Here is a 24,215-nt window from a genome sequence, read left to right as displayed (position 1 = left end):
TAGACACTCTGCACTATTTGTGCAACAATACGCCTCAACCAAAATGGCAGCAATTTGGGTAAATTTCACAGCCATGTGAAAAACAGGATGCTGACAAATTTTCTCAGTTAACTGCAGCAATGAAGCTCAGGCTAACACTCACACTCACACTGAAACTACTCCTCTACCCCCCTTACATCCTGCCAGCTAAAAATGCTCTTTGATTCACCACTACAGCACATAGGGACACACAAATACACACGCACACAAAACACACACTCACACACGCACTTGTTTGCCTGTATTCAACTGAGGTTAATGGGAAAACAGTTGCTGCCGTTGCTCAGTAAGACTGAAACATCCATTGCATAGTACTCGTTTGACTCAAGCATTATGATTTTTAGCAACTGAACTGGGCCACACGTCACATACTGTACATCCACATCAGCACAGTCATATCAGCTTTTTGTGAGAGTGACAAAGTCAGTACCAACACCTCTGACAATGAAAAGCCAGAATAAATGAACCATATTAGCATGACAGTCAATTAGGTTCCATTTAACAAGCGGGAGAGTTCACATGCGCTGCCAGAAATCCAACACCATCCCACATAATGTCATGGCATGAAAATAACAACACAATTACGTAAATGATAATGCGAAGGAAAACTAAAATGAACTTACAGCATAGATACTCATTATCACTGATCACCCAGTTTATACAATCCCAGACCAACCCTCGTTTCAGAGTGCTTGTAATCTGCCGAGTTTAAGTCCTCAACTGGCTGCTGTCTCATGTCATGGCACTTTTTCTTCTGTGTGTCAAAATGTATAAACCATTGATCTCTCCCTCTTGTCTCAGTCTACGTCTACTTCCCCATTCTAGAGGGAAGCTGGCTTTATCAGTCACAGCAGTTCAACCAGGAAGGTATGCTCAGTTGAAAAGTCGCATCAGAACTTTGGAAACACTGCCACCCACATGAACCTCTGACCAACAGCTTTTTTTTTTTTCTTTATTCCATTACAAGTAAAGGTTTAGCTGTTCGATTAATATAGTATTGACTTGTTATACTGATGTCTTAGAGTGTAAGCAGCAACGTACTTACTTGAATGACTTTATATCCCTGCTGTTTGGTATATAAATTATGGTTTTGTTGTATTTAGGAGGAAGATAAATGCACAAAAATGGATTACAAAGTGGTCGCATGCTGATCTTCATTGTATTTATCGTCACAGTAACCCGCAAGAACCGGCTACAACTGCACACGAGACACATTTACCACCCAGAGTCAGTTTTAACACCTGAACACAAAGAGCTGCAATCGAGAGCATGTGAGAACAAGTTAGCAAGGGAGCAGAGGTGTTGAAATAGACGCTAAAAGCTAAAATTTAAAATTTAAAATAAAAAAGCTAAAAACTAAAATAAGTGGTGGGAAGTATAAATGATGGATGGATCCAGCTTTTGCCTCTCCAGGTGGTAGTGGCACAAAAACAAACTTGACCAATTCATTCCTGAAGAAAAACCAGATGCAACCTAAACATTGATAATTCCAGGATCGATGTTTCTGTTTTCATGAGCAATTGTTTTCATGATCGATTAATCTGCAGATATTTTCTTGATTGATCGATAAGTCGTTGGGTCTTTAAAACAAACAAAGATATTCCATTTACAATGATATGAAATAAAGTAAAGCAGCAAATCCTAACATTTGACAAGCTGGGAGCAGAGAACAGTTTTGCTTAAAGATTAACGATTAATCGACTATCAAAATCATTTTTCCATTGATTGGCTGTGTAAGTCATTGTCTAATTGTCGCAGCTCTTATGTCAAATATGCAGAATATGTTGAGGAGTAAAAAGTACAAAAGCTCCCTCTTAAATGTAGTACCATACATGCATAAAGTAAAATGGAAATAGAGAGACAGGAAGGAGTGAACAGGATGAGGGTTCAAATCATTTTCAAAAATAAAAATCTAATTGGGTCGAGAACATTGTGCGCTAACAAGTAATGTGGGTCATTTTGGATTTGAACACCTGGGTCATAAGCTCACGTGGCATGCAGTATGCATTATATATCACTAGTAAAGTTCCTGTTTGGTAATACATGTTCTACAGAATAAAAACTGACACATATAGGTCAACAGAATGTATCTCAAACTGACTTGATGGGGTATCACTGCTTTGATCATGTGGGCATTTTTTTGATGAGCAACATTAAATTTGAAACACTGACGCAACATTGAGGCAACGCATCCTTGAGATGCAAAATGCTTATCCCTAACAATCTGGTTCATGCAGCTTGTGGCACGTAGATGTCGTCACTGAATTAGTGGATGGATCAATTTCAGTCTGTGGCGGCTGTTGCATAAATTCCCAAAACCGTTTACGTCTGAAACAACAGATGTACTTCCTAAATCGAAGCGCAGGGACACTCTCTTGTAAAATCAAGTTTACGGAAAAGGTGAAACGACAGCATGACGACAGTGTCTGCCAGGTCAGGGAGGGTGTTTAAGGCTGATGAGAAGTTTCTGTGAGTGGTTTAAATTTAGCAATGTTTTAATGGCTTCTGTTCATCTGCATCAGATCAAGAGGCATTACCTTGTTATTCCCCTCAAGGATTAGCCCAAAAAAACCACCATTTGAGAGGAAGTGTGTGTCAGAGGGCAGCTGATAATAAATAAATAAATGAATAAGGCGGTGAGTCGGTCAGTAAACAATGTGGCAACTAGAAAGAAAGATGTAATCCCCTTTTTAATTTGGCTACGCTCAGCATTTTATCTCTGCTTTAATGTGGTGCACAGTGCCGGTGCATTCTGGGTGACAGAGGCTAACAACAGATTCATATGTCAAGAGATGTGTGGGTTTTTTTTTTTTTTCTTTTTTTTGGTCTCACTGCAGTTTGTTCTGTTTTGTCTGTCTGTGTTTACAGATGCCAAAGCACAGCTGTTTGCACTTAAAAACATGTTACATAAGAAAAATTATTTAATACTTTTAACAATTATTTACATAATAGGACAGAACAAGAAGTTTAGAACATAAAAGACAGACAGTTCTGCAGAACTACGGGAATGATTGTAACAAACCAAACCAACAATATAAACTCAATCATTGACTTGACAGTGTCATAAACATATTTCCTACCAGCTAGTACAAACTTCTTCATGACATGGATCACTGCATAAAAGCTGCAGTACAATGCCAGTGTGAATGATCACATAAAATAAGGATAATATAGTGTATATACAATTCTGTCACTATAGTCAAGGAAAAGCTCATCCTGATTCCATCGCCCCAAAACCTCGCATAACCTGAGACTGCGAGAATGAAAGGACGTCCAATTACCAATGAAGCTGATTCAAAATGTAAATGTCAGGAAGCCCGAATTGTACCACCTCCGTACAACAGCCTTACCCTGTGCATAGCTCCATTGCCAGCTCCAGGAAGCGGCAGTGACAGATGGCTGGTGTCCCTGGGTAATGTCTGAGGTTGCGCTGGACTGGCCTGCCACAGAGACAGAAAGAAAACTCAGATTGTGGACCAGGAGAAGTCTCTGACTCATCTTTAGCTAACATTAAACTGCAAACATACAAAGATCAAAAACGACTTCCTTAAACACGCCAAATTGTTAAACATACACTTGTTCGGCAGGATCAAGAAACAATGAACACAATGAGTTCCATAAAGATACTACTACTTTTTACTGAAAGCTATTGCTGATGTGCAACATACTGTGAAGCGTTAAGAGTCATTTTTCATAGCTTCAGTTAGACGCTCTCATAATTCCAGATTTAAAGGTGTCCGTCAGTAACTTTATCCACTTACTGTACAATATTCAGCACCACTCTATGTGTTTGAGGAATACTTTGACAATTTGGGAAACATGCTTATTGGCTGTCCTGCCGAGAGTTAGATAAGAAGACTGACCCCACTCTCATGTTTGTGTGGTAAAATACAGCCAGTCTGAGCTTAGTTTCAACTTACTTTAGCATTAAGATGGAAACGGGGAAAAACAGCTATGAGCATCGTGTTGCAGGTGGTATATGATGTTTCTTGGATGGGAGGGAGATTAGGGTTGGGGTTACTTTCAGGAATATCCTTGGTTGCCTGGCAACTGCTCAGAGCCCTAACCTCCGACTTGGAAAAGAGCAATGTGTCGTTTTTATACTTTTGTACAGATTAAACAAATTAATTAATGAGCTTTAAAGGTGCTGGTAGGTGAATTGTGTTAGCTTTGGACCAACAGTAGCCAGGCCAGTGAATAAGCACATTTCCCAAAATGTCAAACTGTTCCTTTAAAGCTGTCTGTTCCTATCAATGACCTTGGTCGGTTACTTTGCAATATTCAGCAACTCTCAAACTCATATACCAGTCTCCCCACGTGCACTAGACTTGTGGAAACCTGTCCTGTGATCTCTGTGTGTGCAACCTTCTCTACATCAGCTCATGTGTAAGTCAAGAGAAAATATGCGAGCCAGGTTGCTTTCCTTTAGGTCTTTTTTGTCTAAAAAAAAATAAAAACCTTTTAGTGCTGATATAATCAAACTATGTGAGCATATAAATGAGAATTCTCTTTTATTCTACACTCTGACCCTTTTCTATCCTCTCCTTTGAGAAAAGAACTTTCATCCAGCTCTGAAAAATGCCCATCTTTTCAAATTTTATGGCAATTTCAGTGACGGAAACAAAAAAAAAACATGGACTCAGGAGGAGTAGCAAACCGTGTTTGGTGTTGTACCTTATTGATGGTGTGTCCACGAGCCCGGCGAGGGGGTTTCCAGGACCTCTCCTTGGTGATGGTGTTGACGTAGTAGAATCTACCTGTAGCTGGGTCTGAGTACTGCTCCCACAGGTCCTTGATCTGAAGAGGCTGTTGACCTGGGTCAGGGCGAGGTGGCTCTGGCTGCGATGGATGTTTCTCTGGCTGTGTGCCTTCAGTGTACAGAGGAGAGTCTTGCCAGGACAGCTGTGAGAAATAGGACTCTGTTGGGACCTTGTAGGCAGACAGAGTAAAGGGGAAAAAGAGATAGAGGAAGGAAGAAAATAGGTGGAAATCAAATACAAATGTAAAATACAAAGCAAAAGTATGAAATAATATGATTCACCAGTTTATTACCTGAATAAATGTTCAGTAATATTGACTATCACTTTAAAGATAGGCCTGACAATATTCTATATTTTTCTCATTGTTAAGAATTTCTATGAAAAGACCAAAGCCAACCATATGTCAGTTCTTCTCTCCATACTGTCCAACCCCTCTCTTCTGACTGTGTCTCTCATCCCCAAGCCCAGTTATTCCTACAGAACACATAAATCTTTAAAAACAGGTCACAAATATTAAGTTTATTTATCAAAAATCTCTTAATAATTTAGTTTTTAGCAAATGTCGCTCCAGGAGGACACGGAACATTTGTTGGGGACAATTTTCGGCTGTAGATTAATACACGTGGTGCATGTGTGTCGATGGGATGGTGTCTGTGAGATTGACTTTTCTTTTTCCAGCATTTGCTGATACAATGTTATGGAATACACACTGAATGTCACCAGAGCTATGTTTTGAGGACCTAGAGAGAATGTACTGTATGTGTACCTTGTGCATTTTGTGAATCACCCATGTTACCATGTCTCTGATTATGTGTAACCTTATAAGCATTCTTTTTCAAATAATGTTGTTGTTTTTTTTTACGGTTTTCTCTGTATGCGTGTTCATAATAGCATAAATCAGGTACCGCAAGCTGAAAATAGCAGTGCCTCAAAGAAAAACAATCATCTCAGTGTGCAAAGAAGAAAGAGAAACCCCACAGAAACCACAAAGAGAGACAAATAAATCCTGCTGTCTCTTACTGTAGAGTAACCTGTCAGACTCTGGATTAAGACGGAGCTTATAGAAATGCATGTGCTCGGCCAGATAGAGAGGACTAACCCAACAGCTACAAGAGAGGAGATCTACAAATCCAATGAAATTAATTGAAAGGATATGCATGTAAGATCATCTTTCCACGAAATATAGCTGAGACATAATTCACTAACTGATTGACTGGCTAGCTGGTTGATCCCTGTTACATAACACATGATACACAGTCTTTTCAGATAATGACTGAGGGGGCATATGTGTTGTGTGTGTGTGTGTGTGTGTGTGTGTGTGTATGTGTGTGTGTGTGTATGGATGCATGTGTGTGTGCATGTGTTGGTGTGTGCAGGTTTGTGGATGTATGTGTGAATGGGTGTGAGACATGTAAAGAGTTATGTGATTATAGTTTACTCCAGGGGGCGGCACTGAGTCGTCAGCGCACCTGAAGCTTCCTGTTCTACCGTTTCCTTCTGTTCACCTCAGTGGTTCAATCGAAAACCAAATGTTTCGCAACAGGATCTACAGGGCCACGGCTCAGTAACAATATCCTGAGCAGTTTTACATATTTTTTTTAATTATCACTTTGGACAAATTATCTTGATTTTTAACTAAATGAAAGACCACAGAAGTACTGATTTGGGGGGCATATTTATGATTTCCTTGGGGTCTCCTGCCATCTTGTTATCATAGTCTGTGACCTCAGTCATTGGTTTAACAGTCAATGATCGGTTGGCAATATGTATTTTCACAAAAGTATTCCAGAGGAACAGCAAATTGTCTTCCACTAGAAAATTTCAAACCTGGATTTACCAGCCATGATTTGCTGACAGAACAACACCACAACAACATCAACATGTTGTGTCTATGGGATAAATGTAAATATAGAGAAAATAATAACAACAAAATAACAATAACAAAACAAACATATTTTGCTAAATATGCTTTGGAATGTCCATAAAGACGTCTGGTGTGGGGGAAAATAACAGACCTGCGCAGAGCCCTGACTTCAGCGCCCTGCAACACCTTTGGGATGAATTTGACTTTGAGCCAGGCCTTATTGCACAACAACATCAATGGCTGACTTCAATGCGCTTGAGGCTGTATGGGAGCAAATCCCTGCAGCCAGGTTCCAAAATCTTGTAAGAGAGCCGTCCCAGAAGAGTGGAGGCGATTGTAGCAGCATATCATTGGCCTGAGCAGTTTCACCATCACTCACGGGGATAATGTTTAGGTGCCCACAGACTAATTTGGTGTCCATATAATTTTGGCCATGCAGTGCACTAACAATGAAGGCAAAAAAAATGAATGCCATAAAAACAACTGTTTGAGCTCAATGGGAAATTTTTATTTAAATGTTAAAAATGAACCTCTTCAAATTCAAATGTAATTTTGCCTGCTTGAGGTATAAAATCTAATTGAAGTCATATTTATGATCAGTGTGGCAGCTCTTTAGAAAGACCCACAAAAAAATGATGGTGAGAGAGGAAGAGTGTGTGTTCTGCATGAAAAAAACGGGGAGTTATGACCTGAATGTGGCTGCAATAATCCTGCTTACTGGTATTTAAGGCTTGAACAAAGAAGCTCCTCAGAGAGAGAGAGAGAGAGAGGGGGCCAGAGACAGACAGGGAGAAAGAGTGAGAGTGATAGAGATGGAAAAAGACCACTGTCATTTCCACTGAGATCACAGCTATCCAAAGTCGGAAGTAACTTGTGGCTGTACGGTACAATGGAAGAAAACTCCTTCTGTAGAGACGGTTTGAATACTCAGCCGGGGGAGTTTCCCTCAGCTAACAGACAGATAACTCTGAAAATTCTTCTCACTAGCAACGACTTGTGTAATCCCCCCTGATGTAATACAGGGAAGCTCTGACGTCATGACAATGTGAACTTGATTGCTGCTCTAGGAGGATTATTAAGGTCAAGTACAGACGTAAATAGAAATACAATTGCTGCTGTCGTGGCTGAACTCCATCATCATGTGGGATGCAAACAAGAAACACTAAGATTTTTTTTCCTATTTCAATCAATTTTGTACAAAGTGAATACAAATATGGTTATTTGTTTCTACCTGAAAGGCTTGTTTGATTATATAAAGTTTAAAAATGTAGAACAATATGCTTAGATCTCAAGTTCAAAGAATCAATACAAACACCTGTAATTTATACAAGTGAGATGTGGGAACTTGAAGCCTGTATTGCACATACATTGAGAATGGTCTTTCAGTGATGCAGGTCACATCTTGTATCCAGTGGTTAAAAGTTAGAAATCAAAACTATTTGCATATTCATAGATTGTGGATTTTGTGGAAGAGGCATAGGGTGTAACTGAATTTTTTTTTATGGGAAAACCACATCAGACACAAATTATTATTCAAAGCAGAGTATTTCTATTTATATTTGAGCATGCACGGTTTACCCTGCCCTGTCACAGGGCTAGTAAAAACCAGCAGCTGGTTTATTAGAGGTTTGGCGTTATGACCTGTAAATCCATCAGATTAGAGCTTTTGCCAACGAGAGTAGGTCAAATGAATCTGATACCACACTTCCTTCAACGTCAGACGTGGTTTAGCCTTAATTCATTGTCTGATGAATAAGATTAAAAATATGTATCCCCTTAAAATTATAAAACTTCAATCACTGTTAACAATGGTGGCGGTAGGTTTGACTAAAGTTGTCAATAGATCCAAAGAAAGTTATATAAGTGTTGGATTAATATGTTTGGTTGCTAATTTTAGATGGACTCTAAATAAAAACATGAAATTAAGCTTTGTGTACATTGGAGAACAAGATACTTTTTCACACTTTACTAGAGTAAATGACCACTCTTGTCAATGTCAATATTCCCAAATAAAATAAGACAACACTTCTTTGCATTTCTAATATTAGTATAACTGAGAGACATCAATGTGTGAAGAAGCATAAAGTAGCGTCAAGTATCAAATGTCCCTGTTCCCATCTTCGGTCTCACTTCTACTGTCAATTATTTTTTGCCATCCAACTGTGACGGGCATCGATTTTCCTTGGACCAGAGCTTTACTCAAACACAACTGATGTGAGCACACTCTACTTTGGTTTAATTGAAGTGAAACTCTGGTAACTGTCAACCCGGGTATTACTGTCATATTTGTGTCCATTATAATTATTGATCATCATAACATTTTACCAGCCAAATCATTTTAGAGATTTTAGAAACACAGACTACAGCAAAAATGATTGTTTTGTGTTTTTCTGTTTTGATGAAGACAGGAAAATTTCAATCCAGCAAAAATCAATCAAAAGTAAAACACAAAACACAGCTTTCAGGAAATCACAACGGACAAAACAGGAGAGTAACACCTACTGTAGGTTGACTAATACCAGAATTTCGCTTTAAGTTACACTGTGGACCTGCTGTGTGGGTTTGATTTAACTTGGGTCTTGCTTCTCCCTACCTGCAGGTGGTTCTTCTTGCCGGGAGACCCCACCATGTCCCACTGGCTACAAGACTTCTTGGGAATCCTGTGGTTGACACGACTGCTGAAGCTGCCACCCACCTCATCGTACGGGTTCTCCGTCAGGTTTTCAGGCAGGTTGCTGGAGCTCTGGCTCCGTGTGATCATGGGGACCACCCTGGGATTTGGTGGTGCTGTTTGGGCCGTGGAGGCTGCAGGGGATCCAGGGACCATGAGGTGGCCTGATGGTGAAGTGGGAGAATTGGGGGTAAAGGTGAATCCAGAAAAGGGCAGGGTGGGGATGCGCCCTCCACCTGTGCTGGTGTTGTTGTCCAGCCCCTGGAAGGCACTGAAGTTGAGGTTTTCCATGGAGCGGTAGATGGGTTTGTTCACTGCAGGAGGAAGGTTAAAACATTTATTTCATTTATTATTTTCTTTTCTTTCTATACTCAAAACATACATCAATACACAAATCTATTAGTTTTAGACTCTTATCACACAGAATTAAAGTCAATCAGAGTCATTTCCAGTGAAAATCTAACACCAGATGTTTTCTCAGACTCTATGTCATCCTCTCCCACGTTACCTTGATGCTGCTCATTATAGGAGGTCGCTTTTGGGCTGGGACTGAGTGAAACCCTTGGCAGTATCCTGAGGTTGGAGTTGAGCGAAGCAGACATTACCAGGCGCTGTGGCGAGGGCATGGGTGCAATAGGCACCTCTGTCACATACGTAGCAGGTACATACAACGGCTTCGTTTTACTGGCTGCCCCAATTCTCCGCACCTGTCAAAGAACAACAGATTTCCAAATGCTTTTGGCTATTTTCTCCCTCATAAATCCACTTAGTTCAACCAGGCGACAACCAGCACAGCTGAGGGCTGAGGCCAGTGCGGAAGTGTCTAACACTACAGTTCCTGTAACTCCAACAGAGGCAATGAAAACACACACAAACACACACACTCACACACACACGTACACACGCACACACGCACACACGCACACACACACACACACACACACACACACACACACACACACACACACCACAACTTCTCTTTTGAGAGACAAAGTCCATCTTTTTTTTATGGGCTGGTGTCACTTCTTCTAATGTGCTTCTTGGAGGCAATTTTATGATATGCACCAAGAGATGATAGAAACTAGTCACCCATCTAAAGTTTTGCCATGCTGTTTATGCCAAGCTAACTAATATCTCTTCATATTTGTTATGGCAAAATTGGATTAAAGGAGTTTTGCATCAACTTGATCGACTACTTTGATTTATTAGCTATTTAAATCATTGAATAACCAAATACATACAACATAACCAGACATTTCAATCTGGTCATTTGATCTATAAATAATTCATCAATTGAATTGTGGTATAAAATTAAAAGTCTAATAGAAGTTCAGAAGAAGAAGAAATTCATCCATGTTATCCATTATCCATCCCTATTTGGGAATGTGTTTACTTGATTTACAGGTTTTACTTAGATTGTCACACACACAGCTGAGGTGCACATCTGAATATCTGACCCCAGTAAGTAGTAAGAAAAACAATGAAAAAATTAATTGATCCTACTAACATGTATTTCCTTTGTAGCCACAGCCTGATTTAGCTTATTCCTCTGTGCCATTGACCCACATTGCTGTCCACAAGCACCAAAAAGAGCCACACTGTCACAACAAATGTGCTAATAAATCCTGTTTGAATAGTTTTCGCTGCCTGGCTGTTTTGTTAAATAATTTAGCTTTATTTTAGAAAAAAAAATTATATATTTGTGACCAGTAGTTAAAGATTTTAGTCCTCAGAGAACCAATGGGCCCGAGGCTGAGAGCCACAGGCAGGTTGGGGAAGTCAGGAAGTCAGATGGACTGATGCAATTTTGGTTTTGGTCTCCTCATGGGATTTGTTGACAGTAAACATACAGAGAATATTACCAGCTTTATCGTTGACTCCAAACATTCCTTCAGAAATCAACAGAACGTTTCAGATGCTATGTTCATGTCTTTCTAATATTTTTGGTTCCACTGACACATGAGAAATAAAAGATGAACTCTTTTCTCACCTGCCACCAGTCAGAGTTGGTCTTCTTCAGGAGAATAAACCGTTCACCCTCTCTTATGCAGACCTGGCGTCCATCGGCACCGCGGTAGTTGTAGTCATACTGGGCCTCGAGGACCACCGTACCGCTGGGGACCCCGCACACTGTCATCCCCCTGTTGGACACCGCAGGTGCTGCAGCAGTCTGCTGATGCCCCACAGAGCGCCGCCAAGTACCAGACAGCATGGCTCACCGTGCAGTCCTGTTCAGCAGGCTTTGCTGTGAGCGTGCTGATGTGTGATACTGGAGTTACTGGTCGGGTTAGCGCAGGACAGGTCAGACTGGAGCCAGCCCAGTGCCATGCTCTGAAACAAGCACAGAGGAAAAATGGACACAGAGATACAGAGAGAGAGAGAGAGAGAGAGAGATTACTGAAGCTGTCAGAGAACACTGATAAAATGTCACCTGGCTCTGTGCAGGTTCAAAGGAAGAGAACATGAATCCTTTTAGTGCTAAAAATGGAAGTCTGGGTTAATCTGGGGAAAATCACTGACCTGTACAATAACATTAGACAATTTTGCTCTGCATCTTTTTCTTCATAAAATGTCTCTTTCTAGCAAAAACGCCAAATATGCATTGGTTCCAGTTCCTGGTATTTGAGGATTTCCTATTTTATATAATTGAAAACTAAATATCTTTGGGTTTCAGACTGTAGGTCAGATAAAGCAAGACATTTGAAGACATCACAGGCTTTATGAAATTGTGATGGGTAATTTTTTTCTATTATGTTCTGACATTGTAAACAAAACGATTAAAGGAATAGTCTGACATTTTGGGAATCATGAAAAAATTGATACCACTCTTATATATACAGTATATATACACACACACACACACATACATACATATATATATATATGAAAAAAAAAATCATTTCAGCACAAGACAAAAAAAATTGACTGCTACTGCGAATATCTGTAAATGAGTGAAATGAACGTGTTTACTTGCAGTTTACGCGTCCTGTTTTAACATTCGTGACAGACACGGTTGTGGGTAAAATGTCACTGCAGATATTTGCACACCACTACAGTATACACCAGTTCTCTATTGTCGTCTCAGCCTGGTAGAACTATGCGACACGTGTGAGTAAATAACTCATGCGTTTGGAGGATATAAGGGGTGCAGTATACCCAAAATAGCGTCTGTCTCCATCTCTCCACCTGAGCCAGCATCCCCAAGCTAAACCCCTGCTCTACCCAGCCAAGACCCGCTTACATAAGAGAGCATCTAACTTTCTGCCAGACACATAGCAATACAGCCTCACACAGAACATGCACCCAACCACCCCCACACGCACACTAGCATACACACAGAAAGGGGAACATCCCTAGGCACCTAGCAACAGTGCTTCAGTGACACTCAGGCCCAACCCATCTCAGTCTGGGTGATAAGAGGAGAGGTAGCAAACGAGAGAGATCCCGTAGAATTCATGTTAAAATGCATGTCATCACTGAGGACGGGACATAGAGAGGCAGAGAGGAATTAGACAGATGTAGATGGACAAGACGGTGGGGGGGGGGATCTGAACGCCTGCAGCAAACCGAAGGAGAGCACATAGCTAGCACTAGATAAGAAATTAAGGAAAATAGAGAGGCTGAGCAGCAGGGGAATGGATGAAGCTGGATGAAGCTGTGATGCATGTGAAGCCAATGGAAGGGAGGGATGGGTTAGCTGGCTGAACCTTGATAATCCCACTGTTATTAACGCACAGGAATGAATCTGTGACCCCCACGGCCAAGGAGAATTACAGTGAAACCCCTCTGTACCAGCATATGGGCAAAAGGACTGCCTGCCTGTCTGTCTGCCGTCTGTTTGCCTGTCTGTTTGCCTGCCTGCCTGCCTTACACTGGCAGGAATATCACTACACATCCATACAGGAGCATTTACAGCTTTTGCTAACATTCACTAACAAAATCCACTGTCAACTACTGGCCAAACCAGACCAAGTAAGACTGCAGCAATTAAACCTCTGAGTGTACTGAATTGAACAAGGTTGCATTTTATTTTCTTACACATTCAACTTTTCATTCGCATGCAGCCGAATGTACTGTGTCTTTTTTCAAAAGTTACATAATCTGGCTTTCTGGCCACTATATGACACATGCAAGTTGTTTTCCTAATTGGCAAGCGAGCCTGATAGAGCACGCGCACAATGCGTTGCTAGCTCTTCCACTTGCAGAAAATGTTTAATGGCAGCCATCATTCACCCACACTGGTCATTTTGCTTATTTGGGATGAGTGAAAACATCTGTGCAGGTGTGCAGGGCCTTTAAATAAATATCACAAAGTTTTAAGTTGGTCCATATCTGAGTTTTTTTTTTTATGTAAAACATTTAACATTTCAGTATAACACCTCCACTCTCTGTCTTCACCTGCAAATTAATTCACTGTGACATGAAATGATGTGTCACAGAACTGACTATATTTATGTCTGGGAGCGTCATTTAAAGCTGACTGGTGCTATGAGAAGTCCATCTGTGTGGGAATGAAACTGAATATGCTGCAGCTATCTATATTTGTGATGCTGTGTTGTACTTTAATTTATTCATGTATGTTTTTCCTGTTTATGTGAAACAGAGGATGCTTGTTACGCAAGACAAATTTCAGAACAATCTAACAATAAAGTGCAACTTGATATGATCTTATCTCATCTAAAATAGATGGCATTATTACCTTTTTCTCAGAAAAATAACAATAGGCTGACTTGCATTACAGTCTTGGGGATTCCAATTTCTCAAAGACTCTTCTAAGAACTGCAGTTGATCTCAGGAGGGACAAAGGCAAAAGACAGAGGTACAAGGCAAGCAAGCAAACAGGAAACTGCGTAGACACATCAAGGTTCAACCACAGTTTGGGTCATATCCTCTCCATCTTGCCATTTGTTTTTCTGCCACAAGACATCTTTAGCAGTTTAGTTACAGCCTGTAACAGCTAACTGCCAGTAAAGTCTGTTCTGCTGCATGTGCCAGCACAAGTGATGATTTGCTCTGCCTGTCTGTATGACTACAGCACAGCTTTGTGAGTAGCATTAATTCCTACCAAGCTGAGCCTTGAAGCAGAGAGAGGTTGTTTTTTTTCAGGCTGAACATCTCTGCTGCATGGCTTCAGTAATTTACTATTTAGAGGGGCAGGGAAGAATTACAACATGCCCTGGGTTTAAACAAGGTCAAAACATACAGCAATGCTTATTCATACAACCTGACCTGAAGATTTCTATCATGAGCTCCTTTCCCTGCACAGACAGGAAGAGCTCTTCTGATACTGCTGCACCTGTTTGTCTTTTCCTGTCTCTATTCACTGCTCAGAGCAAATGGCTATTAAGAAGAAAGCAGAAACAAAAAAGAATGGATGCAGACTAAAATAATGAAACCCCTGCTGCTGTAGGGCTGTATGTAATTAAACATTTGTAAGGCAGATAGAGTAACTCAGTATCATCAATTCACTTATCAGCACAGGCGCAAAATTCCTACACGGACACAGGAGGCTTTATCATGTCATGTGCAAATTAGGCTGTTACAGTTAAACTCCCTGGTTGTGTTATTCAGAATTTGGACGTTTTAATGATGTTCCCAAAGGGCAGCAGCTCAGACAGGGTAAGAAAAAGTCAGATATAGCAACAAATTTTAATGATAGTACTCGTATCTGATTTACACAAGCAACCAACCATTTGAACTTAAAACAAATGCTTGAACAAATTCAGGAAATCTCCGACAAGCGTGATGTTATTTTACTGCAACTGGCAAAAGCTGCATTCATCAGCAGCAAAAATGGGATGAAGGAACAAATTCTGATGAGAACTATTTATAATCTAGAACGCATAAAAAAAAGAGGGGCCAGACCGTGTTTGTATTTGCAGGTCAGATGGCGATGGAGAGGGCACGAGCGTCATAGACCCAAACACACGGAGAGGTCCATATGGTGTCAGAGACAGACACAGGCACCCTGTCACGGCTGTTGAGAGGCTCTGATGGTTTGTGCCAGGGGCCGAGGGCTTATGGCGTGGTATCAACAACGCAAATGGAAATACTGAGGAAATGCACCAATAGAATGAAGAGGTGAGGAATAATGAAAATTGAAAATGTAGAATGAGCACAAACTTTAAAAAAAAAAAAAAAAAAAAAGACAGAGGAGAGGGACTCGGAGCGAGGGCTGGGATACATTTGATTTGCCTGTCTGCCTTTGCTTGAGTGATTTCACTCCAACTCAGACTGTGTGCGTGTCTGTGTGTGTGAGAGATCGTGTGTGTGTGTGCAAGCAAGTCAGGCCGAGCTGAAGGAATGGAGAGGATAGAATGTGTGCATGCATGCGAGAGAGACACGGAGAGGGAGAGAAAGAGAGAGAGAGAGAGAGAGATCAAGAGCAACTCACCATGGTCCTGAAGTGAGAGAGCACATCTACGTCAACAAGGTCACCAGCTCACTCTACAGTCAGATCCATGCATGCGATAAGCCTTAAACACACACACACACACACACACACAAAAAAAAACATCGAGATGAGAAAACTATTCGAGTTTGTTTGAACAATAGACCTCAAGCCTGAATGGAGGAGGCACTGACAAAAACGCACAGAGTGGTTATGGCAAAAGGTGTGGCAGAAAAAAACACTAAAATGGACACAAGCATAGGAGCTCCCTCCGACATAAAACCACACACAATCTCTCCTTTCTCTCTCTCGCTCTCTCTCTCATGCACACACTGACACAGACATATACACACACAGTTAATCCTATGCACCACATGATCTTTCCTCTGCTCAATGAACCCCTGCTGACCCCCATTTAGCCCGCATTTTGCCCAAGAGGTGAAAACAGAGGTAGTGACAGAGACGGAGCGAGTGAGCGTCAGCTGGCTGTCACCCGGCCACGCAAATAAACCTATAATTGCACTTGAGAAAGAGGGACACGCAGAGAGGGAGAAGCAGAGCGAGAGAGGTCCTGTGCGCTGACCAAACAAGCGGGCCAGCTGATTGATCGAGCTATTGATCCATGCACAGAGCTGGCTGGTCAACGGTGCCACTGGAAATCACAGATCCACCACACAGGCGGTTAGAAAATCCACCACATGGGTGTTAGCAGTGGAGCAGAAAACATTATGCTTATCCAAATCATCTTAGGACGCTTTACCATCATCATTTTACATTTTCAGTCGAATCAACAATCCTGAAAGACCACTGGATTAAATACTTTAGGGATTATAGGCCCTCCTGGTGGTTTTGCATGTTTAAGTGAAACGTTTTCCAAAGCATACATCAATTTTTAGATTAACTTCAGCTCTCACCATTAAGGTACGAAAGTCTACTTGAAGAGTATTTGTATAAATAGTCTGTTTTTGTATAATAATTTGTGTCTGATATGGTATATTTTTCATTTTCAAAAGTTTAACCACTGTGTATTCTTCACTGAAAGGTCCAGAGTGCTAGAGGTTTCAGGTGATTGAAGGTGATTGCAGAGAAAATCTTCCTCTTCAGCAGATAAGTGTGAAAACATTCTTCTAGTGTGACACAATGACCAAAACCCTGTTTTTTAGAATCTTTTTGTCTAAGTAGCTTTATCATCTCATGGTACCGCAGTTGCAGGCAACTTTTGTTTGTTGGTGTCTTCAAGGACACACTGACATCTGAGGGAGACATGCTTTGGTAGTAGTGTAAACTATACACAGTATGTAGTTTGTGGTCTAAGGCGTGCATGCAAAACACCTGAAGATAATGTTATCGTGACACCTTTTCGAACACCCTAAGGCGAGAGAGAGAATGCAAATTACCACAAAATTATATGGGGGATAAAACAAGCAGATCATGTTGAGGGAGCGTTTCTAATGCTGAAAGTGCACCTGAGATGATGTGGGGGAAAAGTATGACAAGCATTAAAAGTAAACCGGGAGAAAGCTGCAATGCTCCATCATCGCAGATGTCATAACTGCTCCAAACAACTCTATTTCAGGTCTCACAAGCTCAGCTCTCACAGAGTGTTTATGATCACAGGGGCCAATCAAACTTCACCACGCAGCAGGGCGAGAGTGGAGTTAAGGGTGTTGGTGCAAAGTTTGGTGTCATATCATATCCATATTCATTCCATATGTTTGAAGTCGAAAGAGGGTGGCTTTAATAATCATAGCTACATGGTCTTCAAAGAGAGATGAGACATGGGCAAGAGGAGTATATAGTGAATGAGGAACTTCAAAGGGTTTCTGCATGCACTCCCACATCCGTATACACATAGCAAACACACACACACACACACACACATGTAGACTGTACTGTATTTACATATGTATGTCTATTACCAAAGGGTTCACATGTAAATGAGAGAAGAGAACAAGTTTCTCCACATTATACACACTGTTCAGTAACTTTGAGGGTCACAAAAACAAGTAAAAAAAAAAGAAAGAAATTTTAAGTTACCAGGACATCTGTTCAAGCAGCCGTCTCAGCCAAACAACCGCTCATATCTAAGTACTTCAGTGTGGTACGAGCCATGCTGCCTGTGCATGATCTCCATGTGCAAACAAGCATCCTAGTTTGTCTGCTCAACTGGCTGTTTGAGTCTCAACTTGCAGTCAAGTAAGGCTGTATGAGATTACATCATACAATCATACATTATGGATAAAAGGAGTTGTAACACAGCAGTATATTTTTGGAATGAGCACAGAAGTGCCTTGAAATTTTCCTAAAATCAATGCTAAACCAAACAGTTTGTAACAAAACTTTAACTGAACTACACCTGAAACAAGTGAAAAGATCACACAGTGAAACTTTAAACTCTCAAGGCGTGAGGTGTCATGGTATACTGGCATTGACGTTAACTGTGATATTCAAACATTGAAAAATATGTTAGGCCTTGTGGATCTTTTGTTTATCACTTCGTCTGGTTGCCTTTTAACTATCCATTAAGTGTAATTGTTCTTTTTGTATGCTTTTGTACAGTTATGGTTAGACTCTCTCTCGCCCTCTCTCTCTCTCTCTCTCTCCCCGCCTCCCTTCACTAATTCATTTACCAAAAAAGAGACAAAACACACAATTAACAAAGTCAAATTTGAATTGGACTGATAGCATTGTTATCATTATTATTATTTTCAAATTTCCTAGACCTTTAATATTTAATACTTACTTCTAGCATTTATCAGTCAACAACTACAAAGTGAATGCGGCTGCACCAAAAGTCAAGTCAGATTTTCCTACATATCCAAAAATAACATCTTCTTCTTTGAGCAGTTTAATATGTGCAACATAAAAGAATGTCTACCCTTAGACACTCAGTTCAGACAAAAAAAAAAAAATCACTTTCCTTATATCGATTAATTTATCAATTTACACCCTTAGTCTGAAATCAGTCCACTCTCAGCCTGATGAGCAGTTCTTCTCAGGACAGTCATATGAAAGAACACTCACTTTGTCTGTGGATGTACAGTTATAACTACTAGCGCTGATGTCTCTCTCTCCATATGAGACACATGCCTCAAGCCAAAACAGCCTTTCATCCTCCCAAAGCCATGCATTATTGATGATTAGACCAGAGAGAGACAGTGAAACACACACTGCGTTTCCCAGTGTGACGGCTGGCTGCCTTGGTGAATGTGTACGTGAATGCATGTCTGTCTGTGTGAGTGTGAGAGAGAGAGAGAGAAAGAGAGACTAAACAGGTGGGCTGGAGTCTCTCAGTGATTAGCTGTGTAAATTGTAAGTGAGCCAATCAAAAAGCGGATGATGACAGTAGAGCAGCCATTGGCTCATTCTTGCTACTATCATCATGACAACAACCTCTGTGACCAACTACCATCTCCACTGTCTCCAGTATGTGTGGTGTTTTTTTTGTTTCTTGTTGCATATAACAACATTTTATATGTGTGATGCCATCATTTCAAGTATTTGCTGACGCAATACTTGTGTTTACAATGAACCCTGCAGCCTGCATCGACACATAGCAAACTTCTTCAGAGAGCTCATTCCTGTATAATATTCAAGTTCTCATTTCCCTTATTTGAATATAAACAACAACCAGACAGACCAGTGTTAGGCAAAGTAGTGCAGGATTGCTCAGGGGGCATTTTAAACACTCGAGAGGGAATTAATTCAAGCATCACATTTTTTAATTAGCTTAAGCATTTTATAGAGAAAAAGAAAAAGGAAGGTGAAAAACATACAGCCAGCTTACTTTTAGTTCAAGAATAATACGCTTATTTTAGTAAGGGAAATAAGCTCTTGAGAAAAGTTTCTTGTTTCAATAAACACTAATCAGCTTCTCTTATTATGTCCTCACCTTATGGATTTACTTTTAAAACACTATTGAGATATGAATCACATGTTTTCAGGTGATTAAATGGCCTTACATTCTTATAATCAATCATTCAAAATCCATTCATTCATTTTGAATTATTCATTCAAAATATCAGAAAATAGATCAAAGTTATCGAAACAGTTTCCAAAAGCCCAAAGTGACGTCTTCAAATGGCTTGTTTTGTTTGATGAACAGTCTTCGATATTCCATTTACTACAATATAAAACACAGAATAGCAGGATCTCTGCTCATCTGAGAAGCTACAGCAGGTCATTGTTTGACTTTTTTTTGAAAAATTACTGGAAATTAGTGGCATGACAATTATATTTTTTTGTCAATCAACCAATTGACTAATTGACTAATCTTTTGAACACTATGGATAGGAACGATTCATTATTTCAAGATTTTGTCTTTCACGCCTTTCTCAAAAGAAATAAAACTACACTGTAGCACTGTCAAGTTATCAAAGCACATTGATTTATTTTGTTGCTAAAGACTGAATATAAGACTAAGATTTCCAAGTTATAGACTTTGCTGGGCGTCGTTTTTTTTCTGGAGTAGTCAAACAGAATAAAATATGTTAAAATTATTTGATATTCTATGTGATATAAACCAAAATAAACAATAATCATGTTTTATTCACGAGGAAAGTAATGTTTGACCAAAGTTGTGCATATTGTTGCTTAAACTCATATATTAAGTAATGACAAACAAAAAAGGGAATTTTTCTTTCACAATATTCCTACAACAGCCTTCAACTGAGGAAAATAAAATATCGCAAAGAAGTAAAGAATTATCTTGTCGAGAATAAAAAAAAAAAAAAATCCCTTCGCTCTGTGACTGGGCTGGTGGGTTGTTGCTGAGCCTGTGGGAATGTGCGGTACATTGATGTTTCTAATGAAGAGTGCTGAGCTCCATTGATCCACCAGGGATGAGAGTGAGCTGTCAAAAGCTATCAGGCAAGTCAAAGACCCACTTTCAGCCCTGCACAGCTGAAGTGAGCATGATACTGTTGGGGAACAAGAAGAGCAGCCAAACCTCTGAAGGCGAATGCTACAGAGAGGAGGCACACATACAGACACAGCTTTGATGCATACAGAGAGGTTAACAGGGTTATTTGTTCACTACAGGAACATTAGACAAATAACACTATGGGTTTAGGATGTGTCAAACACTGGTGGAGTGTTTACCCATGGTGCGCTCTGGTATGTTAATTCAAGTATTTGCGATTGTTCTTCTAAAAAATGTCCTTCCATTTTTCCTCTTTTAATTCACTGGATATATGTACGAGGGCTGCGACTAAAAATTATTGTCATTATTACTCAATCTACGCATGATTTGTTTAATTAATCAGCAAATTGATTAGTCCATAATAAGTCAAACACTAGTAAAAAACTGCCCATCAAACCTTTCTAGAGTCTAGGGTGATGTCTTCAAATGTCTTGTTTAGTCAACAGAAACTCCAAACCCCACATACTTTACAAGAGCATGTGATAAAGAACAGCACCAATTCAAGAAAACTGGAGAATGTGCAGCTGAAATTATCAATCAATTATCAAAATAGTTCACCAGTTCATTTCCAGTTGATCAACTAATCAATGAATAAACTAATTGTTCTATTTTCAAATTCAAACTTCTTTTGGAAATATGAGTGTGTGTGAAACAGCATGCAATTGAAAGTGATTATTCTTTAGAACGCTTTGATGATAATGTAATCCATAGTGCTGCACCTACAGTATGCATAATACAACTAGGGAAAGCACAAATGATTGCACAGAAAGTAAATGCAGGATTAAACTGGATTAAAACACAGCACAGATGTGAATGCAGGAGCTACTATACTGCAGTTGAGATATAGGAAGCTGCCCTGATATAGACAGTAGCTACAGTATGACTGAATAGGAGAACTGGTTTGAGTATCCGTTTTCAGAGTTCAGCCACACGCCACTATCTTTCAGGTTAATGACCTGTGTAAAAAAAACAACAAACTGAACTCAAACTGATTCTGATCGTTTTCTATTACGTACCTAACAAGCAGTGACAATATATTGAGCCAAATGTCGTCCGTGGAAAGCAGAGTCATAAAAATCCATACTTGCTAGACATCATTAGACAAGATTAGGCTAAAATGATGCTCAACTTCAGAGTTTCTTAACCTTGGGGTTAATAGGCTACATAAGTGTATGTATTATAAATAATAATTAATGTACTTGAAATATGCTATAGTTTCTATATCTGTCAGAGCCACCCCGCGCCCTTGAAAGTATGCCATTTAAAATCACATGACTAGCTCTGGGTCATGGGAAGTTTTTGAAACACAGAAATGGGGTCGCAGGCTGGAAAAGTTCGGAAACCTTACTCTGACGGGAGCATATTTCATTGACAAAAAGCTCAAAAATCATTACAAGTTCATCACAGCTAGAATACCTTCAACAGACCAGTGTGATCTGGAGAGCTGAACCAGCAAATAAATATCTGACTCTCAGATGTGGAGTTTACGATTGTTTTGAAGGGCCAGATGTCCCAAAACTACATGAAGAGACACCTTTGTGTTGTGGCTTTCATGTGGTTGGTACAGTGCAAAGCAAATAAGTGAGATGAGGTTTTTCTACACTTTGTGATCTTCTACTGTAAATTTTTTGCACCACAGACACAACGCAAACACACACACACATTTCACACTTAGAAAAAAAGAGTTAGATGACAGACTTGCACTGGAATAATCGGACTAGTAACACACCACAATGTAAAACGCTTCAGTCTCGCAATCTCACTGTGACACTGCATCCACAACAGCAATCTGTGGCGCACACTAGTAATTACAGCAAACTTGTAACCCTCCTGCTAATACTACACATGGTACAGGGCACTTTTAATCAGCAAACTTGCAACTGGAGAATAATCTTTCAAGCCTGTGTCGTCACAGGCTGGTGAAAAAGGGAGCAAATCTCCTGCTTTGCATGGACTTAAAACAGATTATGAAAAAGCAAAAAAGCAATGCGTCAGTCAAACTGTTTCCATCACACCCTGTGGTTAACCCATCCATGCACTTTCTGTGTAGCATGTAAGGGCTAACTCGCTTGCAGAAGCATGCAAATATTTCCGCATGTGAAAAGGTCTGTCTTATGTAAAGTGCTGAGATTAGCAATTCTTCATCAGTGTGACATTCACAGAGATGACCAAATATGAGGTCATGGCATCAGCATCATCGTAGTGATGATGTACATCGAGCAGTAGGTATACATAGGCTAAATTAAAAGGAAAAAAATCAGAAAAGTAGTTCATTACATATCAAAAAGTATATATGGGGAAGGGTTGAACAGGAAACTCTAAAATGTATAACAGTCTTCCACAGGAAATGGTTGTAGGCTGAAGATGGCCATTTGTGACTTGCAGTGCCCCGTCTGAGTTTATGCGGCTGTGACAGTATAGGCTACATGTGGTTTGACACTATGATGTGGAAAAATGTGTTGCTTTGGAAAAGCTGAGCTCGCTATTTTAGTAACTGGGGAACTGTATAACCTTTTTGTGGCCTAATTGGCCAACAACTTATTTTTTTGCACAAACTTTACAGTAGATGGGAGCAATGTCATAGACTATATTGTAATTTTATCCACTGAATCAAGGTTTAAATCAGCTTTAAAAGCATTATGCATTTTTCCAAATAAAGCATAAACCATGATTGTACAGAATGGGGATTATTAAGCAAAATTTTAATTAATGCCAATCTTATTCCTACTGATATGAGTTGCTTCTGTTGTAACTCTGGATGAGATATTAGCCTGATTGAGAATGGGAGATTTTTTAAACCTGTAGACAAATATATCAGCTAACAAATTAGTGTGAACTCACAACTTTAAAAGCATTTATCTTAAATAAATCTACCATGTATTTCAGCCTACTTATCTAATGAATTTGAATTCATTTGCATTAATATCACAGTAGACTAAAATACCGATAGTGAGCATTACAGAAGCACGTTTATCTAGCATATATCCTAACCATTTTCCTCAACAATATTTTGCAGGAAATAAGTTCTCAGACTTGTCAAATAAGCAGATATCTAATCTTTGAATTTGAGGGACATAACATCACTCACCGTGCAGCGACGAGATGACAGCTCAGTTGTGTTTTTGGAGTGAACTGCAGACACAGCAGGAGTTGCGTCTTGGGTAGTTTGCTGCGCTTTTCTCGCGGGAAGAATAAAAATATTGAAAACTTCACATAATTTACGTGATGGAAAGCACATAGGATATATATATATAGATATATAGGAGATAGGAGGTCATATAGTGGCATTAACTTGCTCGATACACTCCATGTCTGTACAACCTCCGGGCTCTTTAAGCGGATAAAAATATAGCTTGTGCTGAGTGGGTTTGGCGGTTTAAGATTGGCTACAATATGATTTTACACGGGACCAATCAGAAGAGGCGGTGGTGCGCACATTTTATTGCCACATGCCGCCCGGAGTACAATGGGCAAACATGAGCGATGCTTCCCGCCCGGCGGCGCTACAGTGTGATTTAAAACAAGCAGGGCCACTGTGCAGCGAATTTACGCTCCGGGAAATGGTTTAT

General features: G+C 40.0%; 1 protein-coding gene across 4 annotated transcripts in view; it reads right to left on the bottom strand.

Moving 5' to 3' along the window:
• Positions 1-23,992, bottom strand: part of arhgap9 (Rho GTPase activating protein 9) — a 40,456-nt gene extending 16,464 nt beyond the window's left edge. For 3 of the 4 annotated variants that reach the window (XM_056397410.1, XM_056397429.1, XM_056397437.1), the window contains exons 1-7: positions 23,735-23,992; positions 15,729-15,810; positions 11,325-11,665; positions 9,843-10,041; positions 9,257-9,648; positions 4,714-4,968; positions 3,390-3,479 (exon numbers count right to left, since the gene is read on the bottom strand). In XM_056397410.1, the coding sequence (XP_056253385.1) occupies positions 3,390-3,479; positions 4,714-4,968; positions 9,257-9,648; positions 9,843-10,041; positions 11,325-11,546 (1,158 nt within the window). In that variant the 5' untranslated portion in view covers positions 11,547-11,665; positions 15,729-15,810; positions 23,735-23,992. The remainder of the gene's footprint in view (positions 1-3,389; positions 3,480-4,713; positions 4,969-9,256; positions 9,649-9,842; positions 10,042-11,324; positions 11,666-15,728; positions 15,811-23,734) is intronic. The other variant, XM_056397418.1, reaches the window with a different exon arrangement.
• Between the last annotated feature and the right edge of the window lie 223 nt (positions 23,993-24,215).

Source organism: Seriola aureovittata, chromosome 2 (assembly GCF_021018895.1).
Source record: "Seriola aureovittata isolate HTS-2021-v1 ecotype China chromosome 2, ASM2101889v1, whole genome shotgun sequence".
NCBI classification, from domain to species: Eukaryota; Metazoa; Chordata; class Actinopteri; order Carangiformes; family Carangidae; genus Seriola; species Seriola aureovittata.
This window is presented reverse-complemented; position numbering and strand designations above follow the sequence as displayed.